At 39.4% G+C, this 14,503-nt stretch overlaps 1 protein-coding gene across 4 annotated transcripts in view; it reads left to right on the top strand.

Annotated features, from left to right (window-relative positions):
• Window positions 1-14,503, top strand: part of LOC106871357 (uncharacterized) — a 365,175-nt gene that overhangs the window by 327,819 nt on the left and 22,853 nt on the right. For all 4 annotated transcript variants that reach the window (XM_052967163.2, XM_014917766.3, XM_014917765.3 and 1 more), the window contains one exon: window positions 5,633-5,931. In XM_052967163.2, coding sequence (XP_052823123.1) covers window positions 5,639-5,931 — 293 coding nt within the window. In that variant the 5' untranslated portion in view covers window positions 5,633-5,638. The remainder of the gene's footprint in view (window positions 1-5,632; window positions 5,932-14,503) is intronic.

The following is a 14,503-nucleotide window of genomic DNA, read 5'->3' as shown; positions in this document are numbered from 1 at the left end:
CTAGTGTTCAACTGGTACTTATTTCATTGATCCCGAAAGGATGAAAGGTAAAATTGACATTGGTGGAATTTGAACTCAGAAGTAAAGACAAAAAAAATGTCGGTGTGCTAACGATTCTACTAGTTTGATGCCTTAGGGCATGGGGATGGATCTAGTTGGTTTCGTCGACCTCAGTACGAGACTGCTACTCATTTTATCGACCCTCAAAGGATGAAAGGTAAAGTTGACCCCGTCGGAATTCGAACTCAGAACGTTAAGACAGACAAAATACAGCTAAGCATTTTGCCCGGTGCTGACATTTCTGCCAGCTCGCGTCTTGCCAAGTTTCACCTTGGGGATCTATTGGGGATTAGTAGCAGACAAAATTGACGACAGCCTATGAAAAAGTCAAGATGTCAGGGGAAGTCAGGTGGCTGGACTTTTCCAGAGGACTTTCGGACCAGAGCCTATGAATAATTTCCAGAAGTCCCTAACTTGGTAGTACTACTGGGTTGCTGTGCCGATTTGAGACACAGTATTTTGGGTGGGAGTATTTTGCTCTTAGTATTTTGGGTGAAACATGAGGGAACGTGGCGAGGATGGCCCGTGTGAATGAATCTACTCTGTGTATACACCTGTTGGCCGGCTGGAGGAAAGGAAGGTGTGGATTGCCTGTTTGAAGTGCCTTTGATAATCGGTGTTTCCAGGATGAGTGGGGTTCCTTGTTTGCCCTGGATGGAGATCACCCTTTTGGGGGAATTTGTTGTCTAATATTTTTTTTTTAATGTTATTGTTCTATCATTTACATATGCTATATATAAATCCCCACTTGCCTTTGTTTTGTATCATCAATTTTGTTTTGTGTACGACTCGTATGGCTAATAAAGAAGTTGTTATTATTATCATTGTTATTGTTGTTGCTGCTGTTATTGATTTGACTCAGGTTCCTTATGATTCTTGGTGGAATTTGCAAGGGTAGCGAGTTACTACCTGTAACCTTAGGTATTCACAAGCTTTCAATAGTATTACAAGTGATTAAGATCTTCCTGATAATCTTTTTTGTCCCTCAGAGGCAAAGTTTCCGCAGAAGCTCTACGGGACTAATAGAGCTCAAGCTATTTAGTTGCCTAGGAAACTAAGACTGATGAATACGTATAAAATCAAATTCACACGTAAATCTGCTGATACAAGATATCTATGGAAATTATTACCCGTACACGTCTACAATATCATACTACGAGCTGACGTTATGGTGTATATCAGGGAATACTTCACATGACTGAAATGTTTGTTCCTTTTCTTCATTTCTTCTGTACGAAGCAGGTTCTTTCATCAGGTGGGATGAACTTCAAGCTGTTGATTATACCCACTCCACATATTGATTCCTTAGCTTGCACTATCACGTTAGTGGTAAATTCAGTCATCAAAAAAGCTTTCCCACAGCTTGTCTTTCTCAGTTGCAATCTTGAGTCAATCTTATAAGAGGATGGGCGTTTGACACATGCTAGCCGATTAGAGAAATCTGTCCGATTAGAGGAATCTTTTCATTCTGTTAAGGATTTCTGAATGTCTTAGAAATAGCCAGAATGTCAATTATAATTCCTTGAACAACATTTTCGGTTAGAAGTTCAGAGATAATCTTTGTTGTTCTTGTTATTATTGCTATTGTTTTAGTATTGTTGTCCTGTTGGTTTGTCGCAGAGATCATGAAACAGCTTGAACCCGATTCTCAAACACTACACTGCACCACGTTGTTGTGACGCTTGAGGTGTCCAACTCAATCACAATTTCAAGAACTATACTTTAAGGATTTAGAAAATCCATACTAATACTTGAGTATCTTGAAAAGATGTCACAACTTTTTATGCATGTTTACGATTAAGTCAATCAACAATTTTCAATATTTTTTAATTTTATCATTTTAAAGCTTTGAGGGGTTTTTTTTTTTTTGGTTTTTTATTTCCATGTGAAGTGCATTACTAAGGATGTTATTTGATAGCCAGTTTGCTACAAGGATAAGGGACACTGTCACTTAAAGAAGATATTTACGATCAGAACATCATTAAAGCTTCAAAACCATCATAATTTTTACATTTTAAATCAAAGCTAAAGAAAAGTATTTTAAATCTTTCGGGTGACGTGAGTTTCATAAATATTCTATCTTTTTCCAGTTTAAACTTCAGCTTTTTTTTTTTTTTATCACTTTTTCCACTAAGAAAGCTAGGATGCTAAAAAAATAGAATAACAAGGCTCTGTACGTTGAAAATTAAAAAAGAAATTTCGATATGAATTTACGTTTCATTGCTCCAAGCATTTAAAGCGGGCGTTTCAATCGCTTTATGCCATTCATCTACGTATTTATCCCTTTAGCTCTGAATAAAAAACAAAAATATTATTCTGAAATATATTTCTTCTTTCATATATACATACACACAGATAAAGACATACACACACACACACACACACACACACTCACATGTATATATACATCTATGTATATATACATATATATATATGTATGTATACATATACACTTATGTATAAACGTATATATATATGTGTATGTGTGTACATATATGTATATGTGTGTACGTGTATGTATATATATTGTGCATGTGTATGTATATGTATGTGTGTGTATGTGAGTTAGTGTATGCGTGTGGGGGTTGTGTGTGGGATTTGTGTAGGGGTATGTGTGTGTTCTTGTGTTCTTGTGTGTATGTGCGTGCGTGCGTGTATGTGCGTATGTGTGTGTACATGTGCGAATGTGTGTATGTGTATGTACGTATTCATATGTGTGTATGCGTGTGTGTATGTACGTGCGTGTGTATATGTATGTGTGAACGTGGAGATGTGTGTCGAGTTATGTGTGCGTTTTGTTGCGTGTATGCACGTGTACCTGAGTTTGTATGTGTATGTGGTTGTGTGTATGTGTGTACGTTTATGTGTAGGTGTATATATATATGTATGTGCGTCTGGGTGTGCGTGGGGTTGTGTGGGTTAGGTATCTGTGCATACCTGTGCATGTGTATATGTGTGTGTGTGCGTTTGTGTATGTGTGTGTGTACACGCATGCATGTTCGTGCGTACGCGTGGGTGTATGTAGATGTGGGTGTGTGCATGCGTATGTCTGTGCGTGTGTGTGTGTGCATGTGTGTGTGCGCAGGGTGTTCGGACGATGAGATGAGGTTGATGGCGGTGGGGGAGTGAGCAGAAGAGGAGATGAGGTCATGGATGGTGGAAGACACTCGCTGTTGGTAGGAGGAGGTGGGGGAGAAGGGGAGGAGGTGGCGTCGGAGGGGAGGAGGTGGCGTCGGAGGGGAGGAGGTGGCGTCGGAGGGGAGGAGGTGGCGTCGGAGGGGAGGAGGTGGCGTCGGAGGGGAGGAGGTGGCGTTGGCTGAGTGCTTCCTCTACGTATAGGTCCGTGCAACACACCACCACTGCTCCACCTTTGTCTGACGGTTTCATGACGATGTCGTCGCGGCGACGGAGGTCGCGAAGAGCGATCGATTCAGCACGGGTAAGGTTGGCTCGGAGGGATATTTTTGGAAATTGAATCGATCGACCAACTGAATTGCCCTGGAGACGGCGTCCAGTTGGATGGGAGGTGCCCCAGCTCCCAAAACCAATCACGATTGTCGTGACGCTATGTAGACGTGTGGGAAAACGCGCATAGTTTGATGCGGTGCAGGAACTGGCTGACGTCGGTACGTGTCGCACATTCGTCGCAGTGGGGCGTGAGAGGCGTGAAGCGGAGTCCCCTACTGAGGAGTGAGCGCTCGGCAGCGGACAGGAGGAGGTTGGGTGGTATAATGACAACAGTACGTGGGAGCAGAGTTGTGGGATGAGTGGGATCGGGAAGAGCGGGTGCAGAGGTCTGGAGAGGAGGGTTGGAATGGTTGGGTGGGGATGGGATAGGGGTAGGAATGTCGGGGTGTTGGGTGTGTGGAGGGTGCGGTGGAGGAGCGTGGTGGATGCGAGATTGGGGTGTGTTGTAGGGGAAGGGATGTATGGGAGGGGAGGGGGTGAAAGGTTGAGGATGCGGTGGAATTGTTTGTGTGTGTGTGAGGAAAATTGTGGAGTTAGTGGCTGAGATTAAGAAGGAAGCGAAGAATGGGTTGGGTGAAGGGTGGAGGGCAGAGGGAGGAGAGGAGGAATAAGCTTGGGGAAGCTGGTCTTCAAGAGAGTGAAGGAGGGAGCGACACATATACACACGTACATACACATACATACACATAAATACACACATTCATACATGTACACACACATACCTCCAACACACAACACACACTAATACAGACACGCACACGATTACACACACATGGGTATAAACACACATGCACATACACGCACACACGCACTTAAGCACACACGCACGTAAGCACACGCGCACACGTACATACACACAGGAACGCACATACACCCCTACAACAACCCCACACACAAGCCCCACGTGCATACACTAACTCACATACAAACACACATACATATATATACACATACACAATATATACATACACGCAGAAACACACACACACATACACATACGCATACACGTATAGAGGCACGTACACAAACACACACATGCGCACACATACGCACGCACATACACGCACACAAATGTACACATACCTAACACTCACAACCCCACACATACACGTAAACACACCCGCATACACACACGCGCACGCATATACACAAGCACACATACACGGACTCACAACTACGTGCACATACACATACACACGCACACACACACGCGCAAAGAAAACGCACATAAACCTCCCTACACAACCCCTCGTTCACACACACATGCACACAAACAAATTACACACGCACTTACATGCACACACATGAACACACGCACATACACTCACACGCACACACATTTATACACACACAAATAAACCCACACATATCTTCCATACACACACACCACACACTCATACATACACGCACACAATTATACATACATGGACACACACTACATATGCATACACGCACACACACATACTTCAAACTACCAGTTACATACCTTTCTACTGACCATTCTCCTACGCACATGTGTAGGTAGACACACAACAGACAGCCACTCCTACCAAAATTCTTACTATAAATTCTTCCTATGACCTTAAACCACAGTAAGTCCAACCACACACAAACATAAACAGCCACAACCACACACACACGCAGAGCACGTGCGCACATACACGTGCTATCATTATACACACACACACTGACCTGCACGCACGCACATACCCACACATACGCACACATATCTCCTTCTCTTGCACTCTCCTGCATTTGAAAGAACATTTTCTTCACCCATTCCCTTCCGGTCATTTCAATATGTGACCGCGTATGTATCGTTGACGATTTTCTTTCTCCGTCTTCCCTTTTTGAACTTTTTCTATATTTCTGATGAAGAGCTCCGCTCGAAACGTGAAGTCCTCTTTCTTTTCTTTCCTTTCCTGAGCGTCCAATAACACTGTACTTATTCCACGTCCTCACGTTGTTGTTTTTTCTTGCTTGTTCATGTTTAGATTGGCTATATGTATACGTATATGTATATGTATATACATACAAATATTAGCGTTTACTAAAATTGTAGAATATATAACGAGAATCCTTTTTTTTTTTTTTTTTTTCACAGGTAGTCATGGATTGCCCGAACAGCACCCTACAGAACACAACGACGCGGCCAGAAAGTCCAGAAAATGAAGTGCTGTCTTCTATAGGCAAAGCAATTATGGATTTTGGGGTACCAACAGTTTGCGTCATAGGATTACTTGGCAACTTGCTAAATATGCTTGTCCTCAGCAGAGAGAAAATGCAACGGAACCTGTCCAAAATGGAAAAGTCAGCACACTACGGAATGATCGCTTTGGCATTTTCCGATTTCATGTTCTGTCTGCTGGCTTTGCTATTTACTTTAGTACCTAGACATAAATGGTAGGTATTTGTTACATTCACAGCTAGTATTTTATTATATTATACTAATATATTATATTATATTATACTGTATTATATTATATTATACTGTATTATATTCTATTCTATCTTATTTCTTTCGTGGCTTTTCTGTTTAGCACTACATAATCCAGTGTATCTTTCTTCTTTCAAAATGATAGTGTAAAACGAGGAATATTTTGCGGGGTATTTTTTGTATGCTAACTGATTACGCGGAGGCTGCCTTATTGGCTCGTCATATTCTGTATTGTTGGTTTTTATTTGCAGGTTATTTCAAACTGAGCAGATACACGATTTAGAAGTATTTCATCCATGACAAGGTATCTTTATTTAGGATGAAATGTTACGGGTAATTCGCAGGAGATTTCGTTGTAATTTCAAGCCGGTTGACCGTTTCGTATAGTGCAACATATTATATCATTGATTCGACATATATAATGCTGTGTAATAAGGGGATAACAGGAAAGTCAAAGTACATTGTTTTAATGTACTTTAGTTTCCAGAAAAGAATGTGAAAAATGATTGGAATTTAGTCTGCTAAAGTTGAATATTTCTTTCCAGTTTTTAACTCCGTGTGTTCCTTCAGGCTGGCTGACTCTGGTAATGACGACGAGAGTTCCAGTTGATTCGATCAACGGAACAGCCTGCTCGTGCAATTAACCTACAAGTGGCTGAGTATTCTACAGACACGCGTAACCTTAACGTAGTTCTGAGGAAAATTCAGCATCAAACACAGAATGTGACAAGACTAGCTCTTTGAATTACAGGTAGAACTCATCATTACCAGCTAACTGGACTGGAGCAACGCGAAATAAAGTTTTTTGCTCAGGGACACGACGTGCTGCTGGTATTTAAATTGACAACCGTAAGCCGAATACACTAACCACAGAGACACACGCCTTCAGTGAAGTTCCTTCAGACGATAAAACACTAAACGATAAAGACGGATGAAATGGTGATGTAATGAATCATCACCTTCGATCGAATAAATAAACTCTAATACAGACTGTATCACAGTGCTTAAAAAGAGTACATTTGTGTGTGGAATACTCTGCCATTTCGTACGATACTTCAATGAGGAAACCGTTTCGTTAATTGAACACTGCTCAAACCCGACATGCAATCATTTGTAATTATATATATCGTGTACAAGGCCGCAAGCTGGGAGAATCGTTAGCGCACTGGATGAAATGCTTAGCGCTATTTCGCCCCGCCCTTCGCTACGTTCTGAGTTCAAATTCTGCTGAGGTCGATTTACCTTTCATCCTTACAGGGTCGATAAATTAAGTACCAGTTGAACACTGGGGTCAATGTAATCGACTTAACCCCTCCCCCACCATCCGTATTTCAGGCCTTGTGCCTATAATAGAAAGAATTATTTCGTATTGTTGGCGCAATTTTATTAAGGCGGCGAGCTGGCAGAAACGTTAGCACGCCGTGTAAAATGCTTAGTGGTATTTCGTCTGTCTTTGCGTTCTGAGTTCAAATTCCACCGAGGTCGACTTTGCTTCTCATTCTTTCGGAGTCGATAAATTAAGTACCAGTTACGCACTGGGGACGATGTAATCGACTATCCCATTCCCCCAAAGTTCAAGCCTTGTGCCTATAATAGAAAGGATTATGTATATCGTGTACATTTTCTCACCCGTATACATACAAAAAAAAACTGTAATATGTGTGTATGTATATATATATGTGTGAATGTGTGTGTAAGCATACATATTTATGTTTCTCAAATAATACACTCTACCTTAAATAATGTGTTTCTTGAAATCCCCGGCAGAATTCGGAGCTTCTAGTTTGATTACTTTTAATTATAGATTTACTCTACCAAGGTTGAACTGGCGCTAAACAACATCTGAAGACATTCACTTCTAAACAGATGAAAATAACAGTGAAAAGTAATGATGATGCTTCTGCGGGCCTGCTAGAAATAGCAACTATATCTTACCCACATATCGGCCCACCATCTTCATATGTTTAAAGGTATACAAGTTAATATGACCCTAAACATTTATATACATGAATGGCAGTCATGACAGGAATACCTGATCAAGGCTAAACAGCAGCGATAACGACATAGAAATGCTATAAGGCAAGATAGCCTCTACGTAGTCGCTTGATTTGTAAAAGGTTACAATCATATCTGACTCAAATCTCAACTTGATACAGTCTAATATTTCCAAGGGGATACATCAGAAATTGTAATCTGGAGTGCATAATACCCTAAATAGATGGAATTGCCGTAGCTGAAAAGTATTTCATCATAAGTATGCTTGTTCAGTGCCAAATTGGGGCTAATGAACAATTACAACTTACAATGCTTTCATTATTAGCATTCACAACCACTGCTCCTACACAAACTGGAGGTCACCCACTTGCATATCCTTCACAAAATCTTACAACGAACACGATAAAAACTATTTCAGTTTGAAATACAGCTAGTTAATAGTTGCAGATAAAGTGCAGGTAAAGAGAGAAATCTCGAGGATTACAGTTGTTTCTGGGCACAACCAAAGGGTAAATGCAGTAAATTGGCTGGATTGTTTCAGCGTAGGTAAAAAATGGTTTATAGCATTTGATCCTGCTCACTGATCTCTAAGCTCAAATTCTCCTTAAAATCAACGTTGATTTCCGTACGTTCAAGGCTCATGAAATAAAATTCTAGTTTAGGCAGACACGTTAGAGCTCTGGATGAGGTGACAGATTTAACGTCATCCAACACAGCACTATACCCATGATTTAATGCCTGTTTGTGGTATGAAAAGTACGAATTATTTTGTAAGTTAAGTGTACTGTCTAAATAGTTGACCTTCGTTACATCATCATCAAAAACGATGCTTAAGCCCATTCTACGGAAAAAAACTTAACTAAACTATTCTTAACTTTTTGTACTTTTTGGTCGGAAGCATTTTGAAGGTAAAGTAAACAATCATCACAATATAGACCTCCATTTATGTTTGGGAACTGTTCTGCCATTTCAAAAAGTATATATAAACAGACTAAATCAGCTACTTGAGCTGAATCAGAACTCCCATTGTAACATCAAAACTATCTGGTGTGTCTTTACGGACCCACAACTTATTGTCAAATTTTATGATAGATTTTCTGGCGGCCAACACAACATTAATTTCTTCCCTGGTGAGACCAGCATTGTTATGAGCAAGCCAAAGTGCCTTATTAAGTACTATTGGGTTGATGGAGGAATAAAAACTAGAAATGTCAAACTGGATAAACTTAGTGCTTCTCTTATTAGTAATAGAACTAAACCAGTCGGTAAATTTCCAAGTGATGCATATACAGCGAGCAACATTTCAGGCCGAGGATATCATGATTAAATGAAGTTTCCATTGTCGCAAGGTGTAATACATAGAATATATGTGTGTGTGTGTGTGTGTGTGTGTGTGTGTGTGTGTGTGTGTGTGTGTGTGTGTGTGTGTGTGTGTAAGATATGAGTTAGCGGTGTTAAGCCCTCTAAGGAATAGAAGTATCCAGAGGTACACCTGGTAAGTACCACAGTAAGTATGGTCCTTGGTATAAGGTATACGGCAGCAGGTAATTTATAATGGTGAACCGTAGTTCAATGTATATATAGACGATAAGAAAATGGAGGAAAAAACTTTGGTGCAAAAAAGCCATTATTTAATTAGTTATGCAAGGTGAAGGTAAGAGTGAGTTTACAGCTGTTTCTGTGTACCATTTTGAGGTAAATATGTATTTACCTCGATGTAAATGGTAGATGTCATCAGAACCAAGAAGGCAGAGATAGACAAAGAGGAGAATAGAGCGAAAAATAGAGGGAGAAATCGGAAAAGAAAATGTTTAATGATTCGAAAGTCTTACATTTTAGTTGGGTTCAAAGTTCAATAGATCCATTGTGATGTAGTTGAAGAATAGAGGTTGGTTGAATCTGAAGTCTCCTAGTTAGTTATTAGCATGACTTACACGTGTCTGCCTGTACGACTAGTTGACCGCCGGTGTATTTTGAGGAAGTTATCGGTAATTAGGGATATCCAGTGTGTTAATAGGAGCTATGTGTCACTAACTTATAGGTTGTGGGTAATTCGAATATTTGCAAAGGAAGCCGTAAATAAGGGTAAAGTTTATATCTAGCAGGAGTACGATTTAGCGTGTAAAGACAAAGTAACGGAATTATATTTAGGTTTGAGGTGTGCAATGCAAAAGAAAAGAAAAATATGGAAGAGGGGTAATTTAGCGTGCAAAAAGGGTTGGTAGTTCTCGACTGAAAAGAATTATAAGAAAAAGGTAGGCTAGCATAGAAAGTAGATTAGGTATATTATTTATTGATGCGTGTTGGAGTAAGCTAGCGTAAGATATAACAATTTTTATTTATTTATAATATAGTTCGGGAAGATTATGGGGAGGTAATACGCTGATAAGTAGGTCTGCTAATAACGTTTAAGCTAGGAGATGGTGGTGTATACAGGAATGGGCGGGTTTAACGAAACTTAGAGAATACGAACGGGCGTTTATACAAACAAAAAGAATTATTTTCATATCTTTTATTGAATAGAGGTGATTTGGCCATTAAAATTAGTAGTTTCTCTGTTCTCAATAAGTGTTACAGCACTTATTGATAATGGTATAAGACAGAGTTTTCGCTAGGATACACCACTCTAAACTATAGTCGATGTTTTTGTCTTTTAATTACCCAGATGTAGCTACTAAGTCGTGTAGAGTTTGCTTTACTTCTATTTCTAAAGGTAGATTGGTGGGATTTGTATGTAAGTTTCATTTCATTTTTCGTGACTCCTATATCAGATTTCGTATGGTTATGTGCGAGTACATTGCATTGGTTTATTACGCTTTTTTTGCTTTACACCTATTGGAGAATTGACACTTATTTCTGTCTCTGCAGCCACATAAATTATTCAGTTTATGTGTGCTTGTGTTATGCTGTGGTGGGTTATTATCTATCCTGCTGTCAGTGTTGTTTGAGGGCGAGTTATCAGGGACTAGATTTATTCCATTTGCCTGTTAGCAGTTATGTTTATGTTGGTATTTTTCCTAGTTTCCTAGAAGGCGTCTAGCTTATATGATGGTAGCTAGGTTACTAGTTAGGCTATGGCCTACTCTAATTTTATTCTTAAAGATTCCTGAGTATTTTAGTATCTGTAAATAATAAAAGCAAGGTAGCTAATCTTCAGGTGTTGTTACCTGCACGTTGTTTACATTGTCATGTAGAGATTAGCAAATGAAACGGTCGTAGTCCATTCCTTACTTATAGCGATTTTTATTCGCATTTTTAACAACTTTAGTTGCTAAACTGAGTTGTATGGGGACTGTCAGCATATCCAAATCCGTTTTAATTTCGAAATGGGACGAAGTGTGTAATCTACGATGCTAATAAACTTATTTTATCGCATTTGTCCACCTTTTATCATCTGTACTAGCCACATATATGCTAGAACCTTACTAACTGACTACACTTGGATCACTGGATCGTACATATCTATTACTGTGTGTGTGTGTGTGTGTGTGTGTGTGTGTGTGTGTATGTGTGTGTGTGAGCGTGCGTGCGAGCGGGCGTGTGTGTGTGTGTGTGTGTGTGTGTGTGTGTGTGTGTGTGTGTGTGTGTGTGTGAAAAATAGTCACAAAGTACATTATATTTAACTATTACTCAGTGTGTGTGAGTGAAAAATAGTCACAAAGTACATTATACACTTTTATTTTGCATTTGCTGGCTACAGGAAAGCATTTGGGTGAGTTGGGACGGAACCCGCCATTACATCCCTTAAACAATCTACCTATTGCCTAACCACCAAGTTAAGGGGATATAAACAAACGAACACCACTTAAGTGGTGATGTGGGACAAATACAAGCGGAACGACACATACACACACATGCACACACACATGCACAACACACACATAACACATACACAACACACACACACACATATACATATCGTTGTTATAGTGGAAGACACTTACCTAAGTTGTCACGCACTGAACCTTACGCCATATGACTGGCAACAAGCTTCTTATCACACAGTCACCACTGTACATTTAATTATATTTCTTTTATCTTTTACTTGTTTCACACATTAGACTACGTCCATGCTGGAGCATTGCCTTAAATTTTTAATTGAATAAATCGATCACAGTACTTTTCTTTTTAAAGCTTGGTACTTATTCCATCGGTTTCTTTTCTGAAATCGATAAGTTCCGGGGACATAAACTCACAAGCGCCTGTTGCAAGCGGTGGTGGGGAAAGAAACACGTCTATCAAATCCACTTACAAGGCTTTGGTCGATCTACAGCTATAATAGTAGGCACATGCCCAAGGTGCCAGGCAGTGAGACTGAACCCGGAGCTATATACTCTGGAAGCGAGCTTCTTATCAGACAGCGATGCCTGCGCCTACATATATATATATATATATATATATATATATATAGATACATACATACACACACACACTTACACTTACGAGGTGACATCAAAAGGTTCCCGGACAAGTTCTGTAGCGCACCAGCAGATGGCAGTACATGGTTTTGTGCGCAGTGAGTCCTAGCAGTGACCTTTATGATGCAGTGTGCCGAGAAGCATCGCTGGGTTTCGCAAGCTGTGAAATTCGCGTTCTTGTGATTACGTGTATGTTGTAGCCAGTGACTTTTGTCATGGACAGGAAGTTGGAACAAAGAGCTAACGTGAAATTTTGCCTTAAACTTGGGAATTCTTATACAGAGACATTGAGCATGCTTCGCCAAGCTTACGGCAACGAGGCAATGGGTTGTAAGCAATGTTTCATGTGGCATGGACGCATGATCCAATATATGCATGTATGTATACATATAGATGTAGGTATGTACATATATGTATGGATATATGGATATATTTATATATTATTTATATGATAGAACGCCACATATTCTTTTCCAAGTAAGTTTTATCTTAATAATTACAATGCGCACTCCTCTACTATCTCTTCTCTGTGTATCTCTCTCCCTCTCTTGTTCATTCTTTCTGTTCTTCTCTCCCTGTCACCGTTCCCTCTCTCTCTCTCTCTCTCTCTCTCTCTCTCCCTGTCTCACTCTCTCTCTCTCTCTCCTTCTCTCTCTCTCTCTCTCTCTCTCTCTCTCTCTCTCTCTCCCTCTCTCTCTCTCTCACACACACACACACACTCTTCCTTCTTGACTCTCTCGTCGCTGACATTTGACGAAAGGAGATCGTTCTTTCTGTCCACTTCTTCTTAAGAAAAAACTGCCTTCCCTGTCTCCTCATGGCTCGTCTACCTAGCGTTCATAATAATTTTTCTATCGTTTTGGCTCAACAGCCCTCAACGTTTGTTTTTACTGTCTTGTTCTCACTGTCCTGTTCTTGTTAACACTTTCACCCTCCGCAAAAAATGCCAAATTTTATTTAATTTGCTTTGCGGGAAGGACTGTTTCAACGAAGTCGCATAATGTCCTTTCTTTCGAAACGTGGAGTAGATGAAACAGGGACAACTGACGAAGGGTTATACTCTTTATGTTGCATTCTCATTTCTCTATTTGCTTTTTTTGTTGTTCGAAAAAAGTTCGTTTTCTATGTTTTCGTTTTTATGTTTTCGTTTCTCATTGTGTTTAAGGATTTTTTTTATGTCCTGTACCATTATATTCATGTATGTATACATACATGCATATTTTTATGTATGGATATATGCATATAATTATATATTATTTATATTATTATGTATATATACATACTTGGAAATGGATGCGTGGTGTTCAATTAAATAATAATATAAATTATATATATAATTATATATATATATATATATATATATATATATATATATATATATATATATATATATATATATATATGCATATATGGGTACAGGACTTCACCAACAGTGAACAACATGAAATACAAAAACAAATGGACTAAATACGAGAATAACGAGAGAAAAAATGGAAAACAAGACAAGTAATACAAAGAACGACCCCTTCATCAGTTGTTGGCTGTTCATCTACTTCCCATTTCGAGCAATCAACGACAATATGAGTTTCTGAAGACAGTTGCTCTCATGAATAGCAAAATAATATTTTGGATTTATGGAGTGCCAAAGTTATTAACAAAAACAGGAGAGTGGTGACATACAACGAAACCGAACGAAAACAAATATGGAAGGTCGTTGGACCTGAATGAGAGAAAAATAGTGAATGCTGAGAGAAATATTTTCTTTGAAAATAGAAAAGATAGATGAGATAGATATGAGGCGTCCAGTCTCTAGAACGTCTGTACAGGAAAGAAAGGTGGTCACGTGAAGAAAAGTAAGATGGACAATGGTCACGTGTGAGCAAAGAGAGAGAGGAAAGGAGAAATAGGGGAGAGAGATATGTACACATACATATCTATCTATCTATATATGTGCGTGTGTGTGTGCATGTGTGTGTTTGTTTATGCATCTATGTATGCATGTATGTTTGTGTTTGTGTTTGTGTGTACGTGTGTGTATGTGTATGTTTGAATCGTGATAAATTGCAGTTTTAATTTCTGTGGATATAACCTTAGCAAAATTGCAGTTTGTTTCGGTTTTCTGAAT

Source organism: Octopus bimaculoides, chromosome 1, assembly GCF_046866305.1.
Source record: "Octopus bimaculoides isolate indiv1 chromosome 1, ASM4686630v1, whole genome shotgun sequence".
Lineage (NCBI taxonomy): Eukaryota > Metazoa > Mollusca > Cephalopoda > Octopoda > Octopodidae > Octopus > Octopus bimaculoides.
This window is presented reverse-complemented; position numbering and strand designations above follow the sequence as displayed.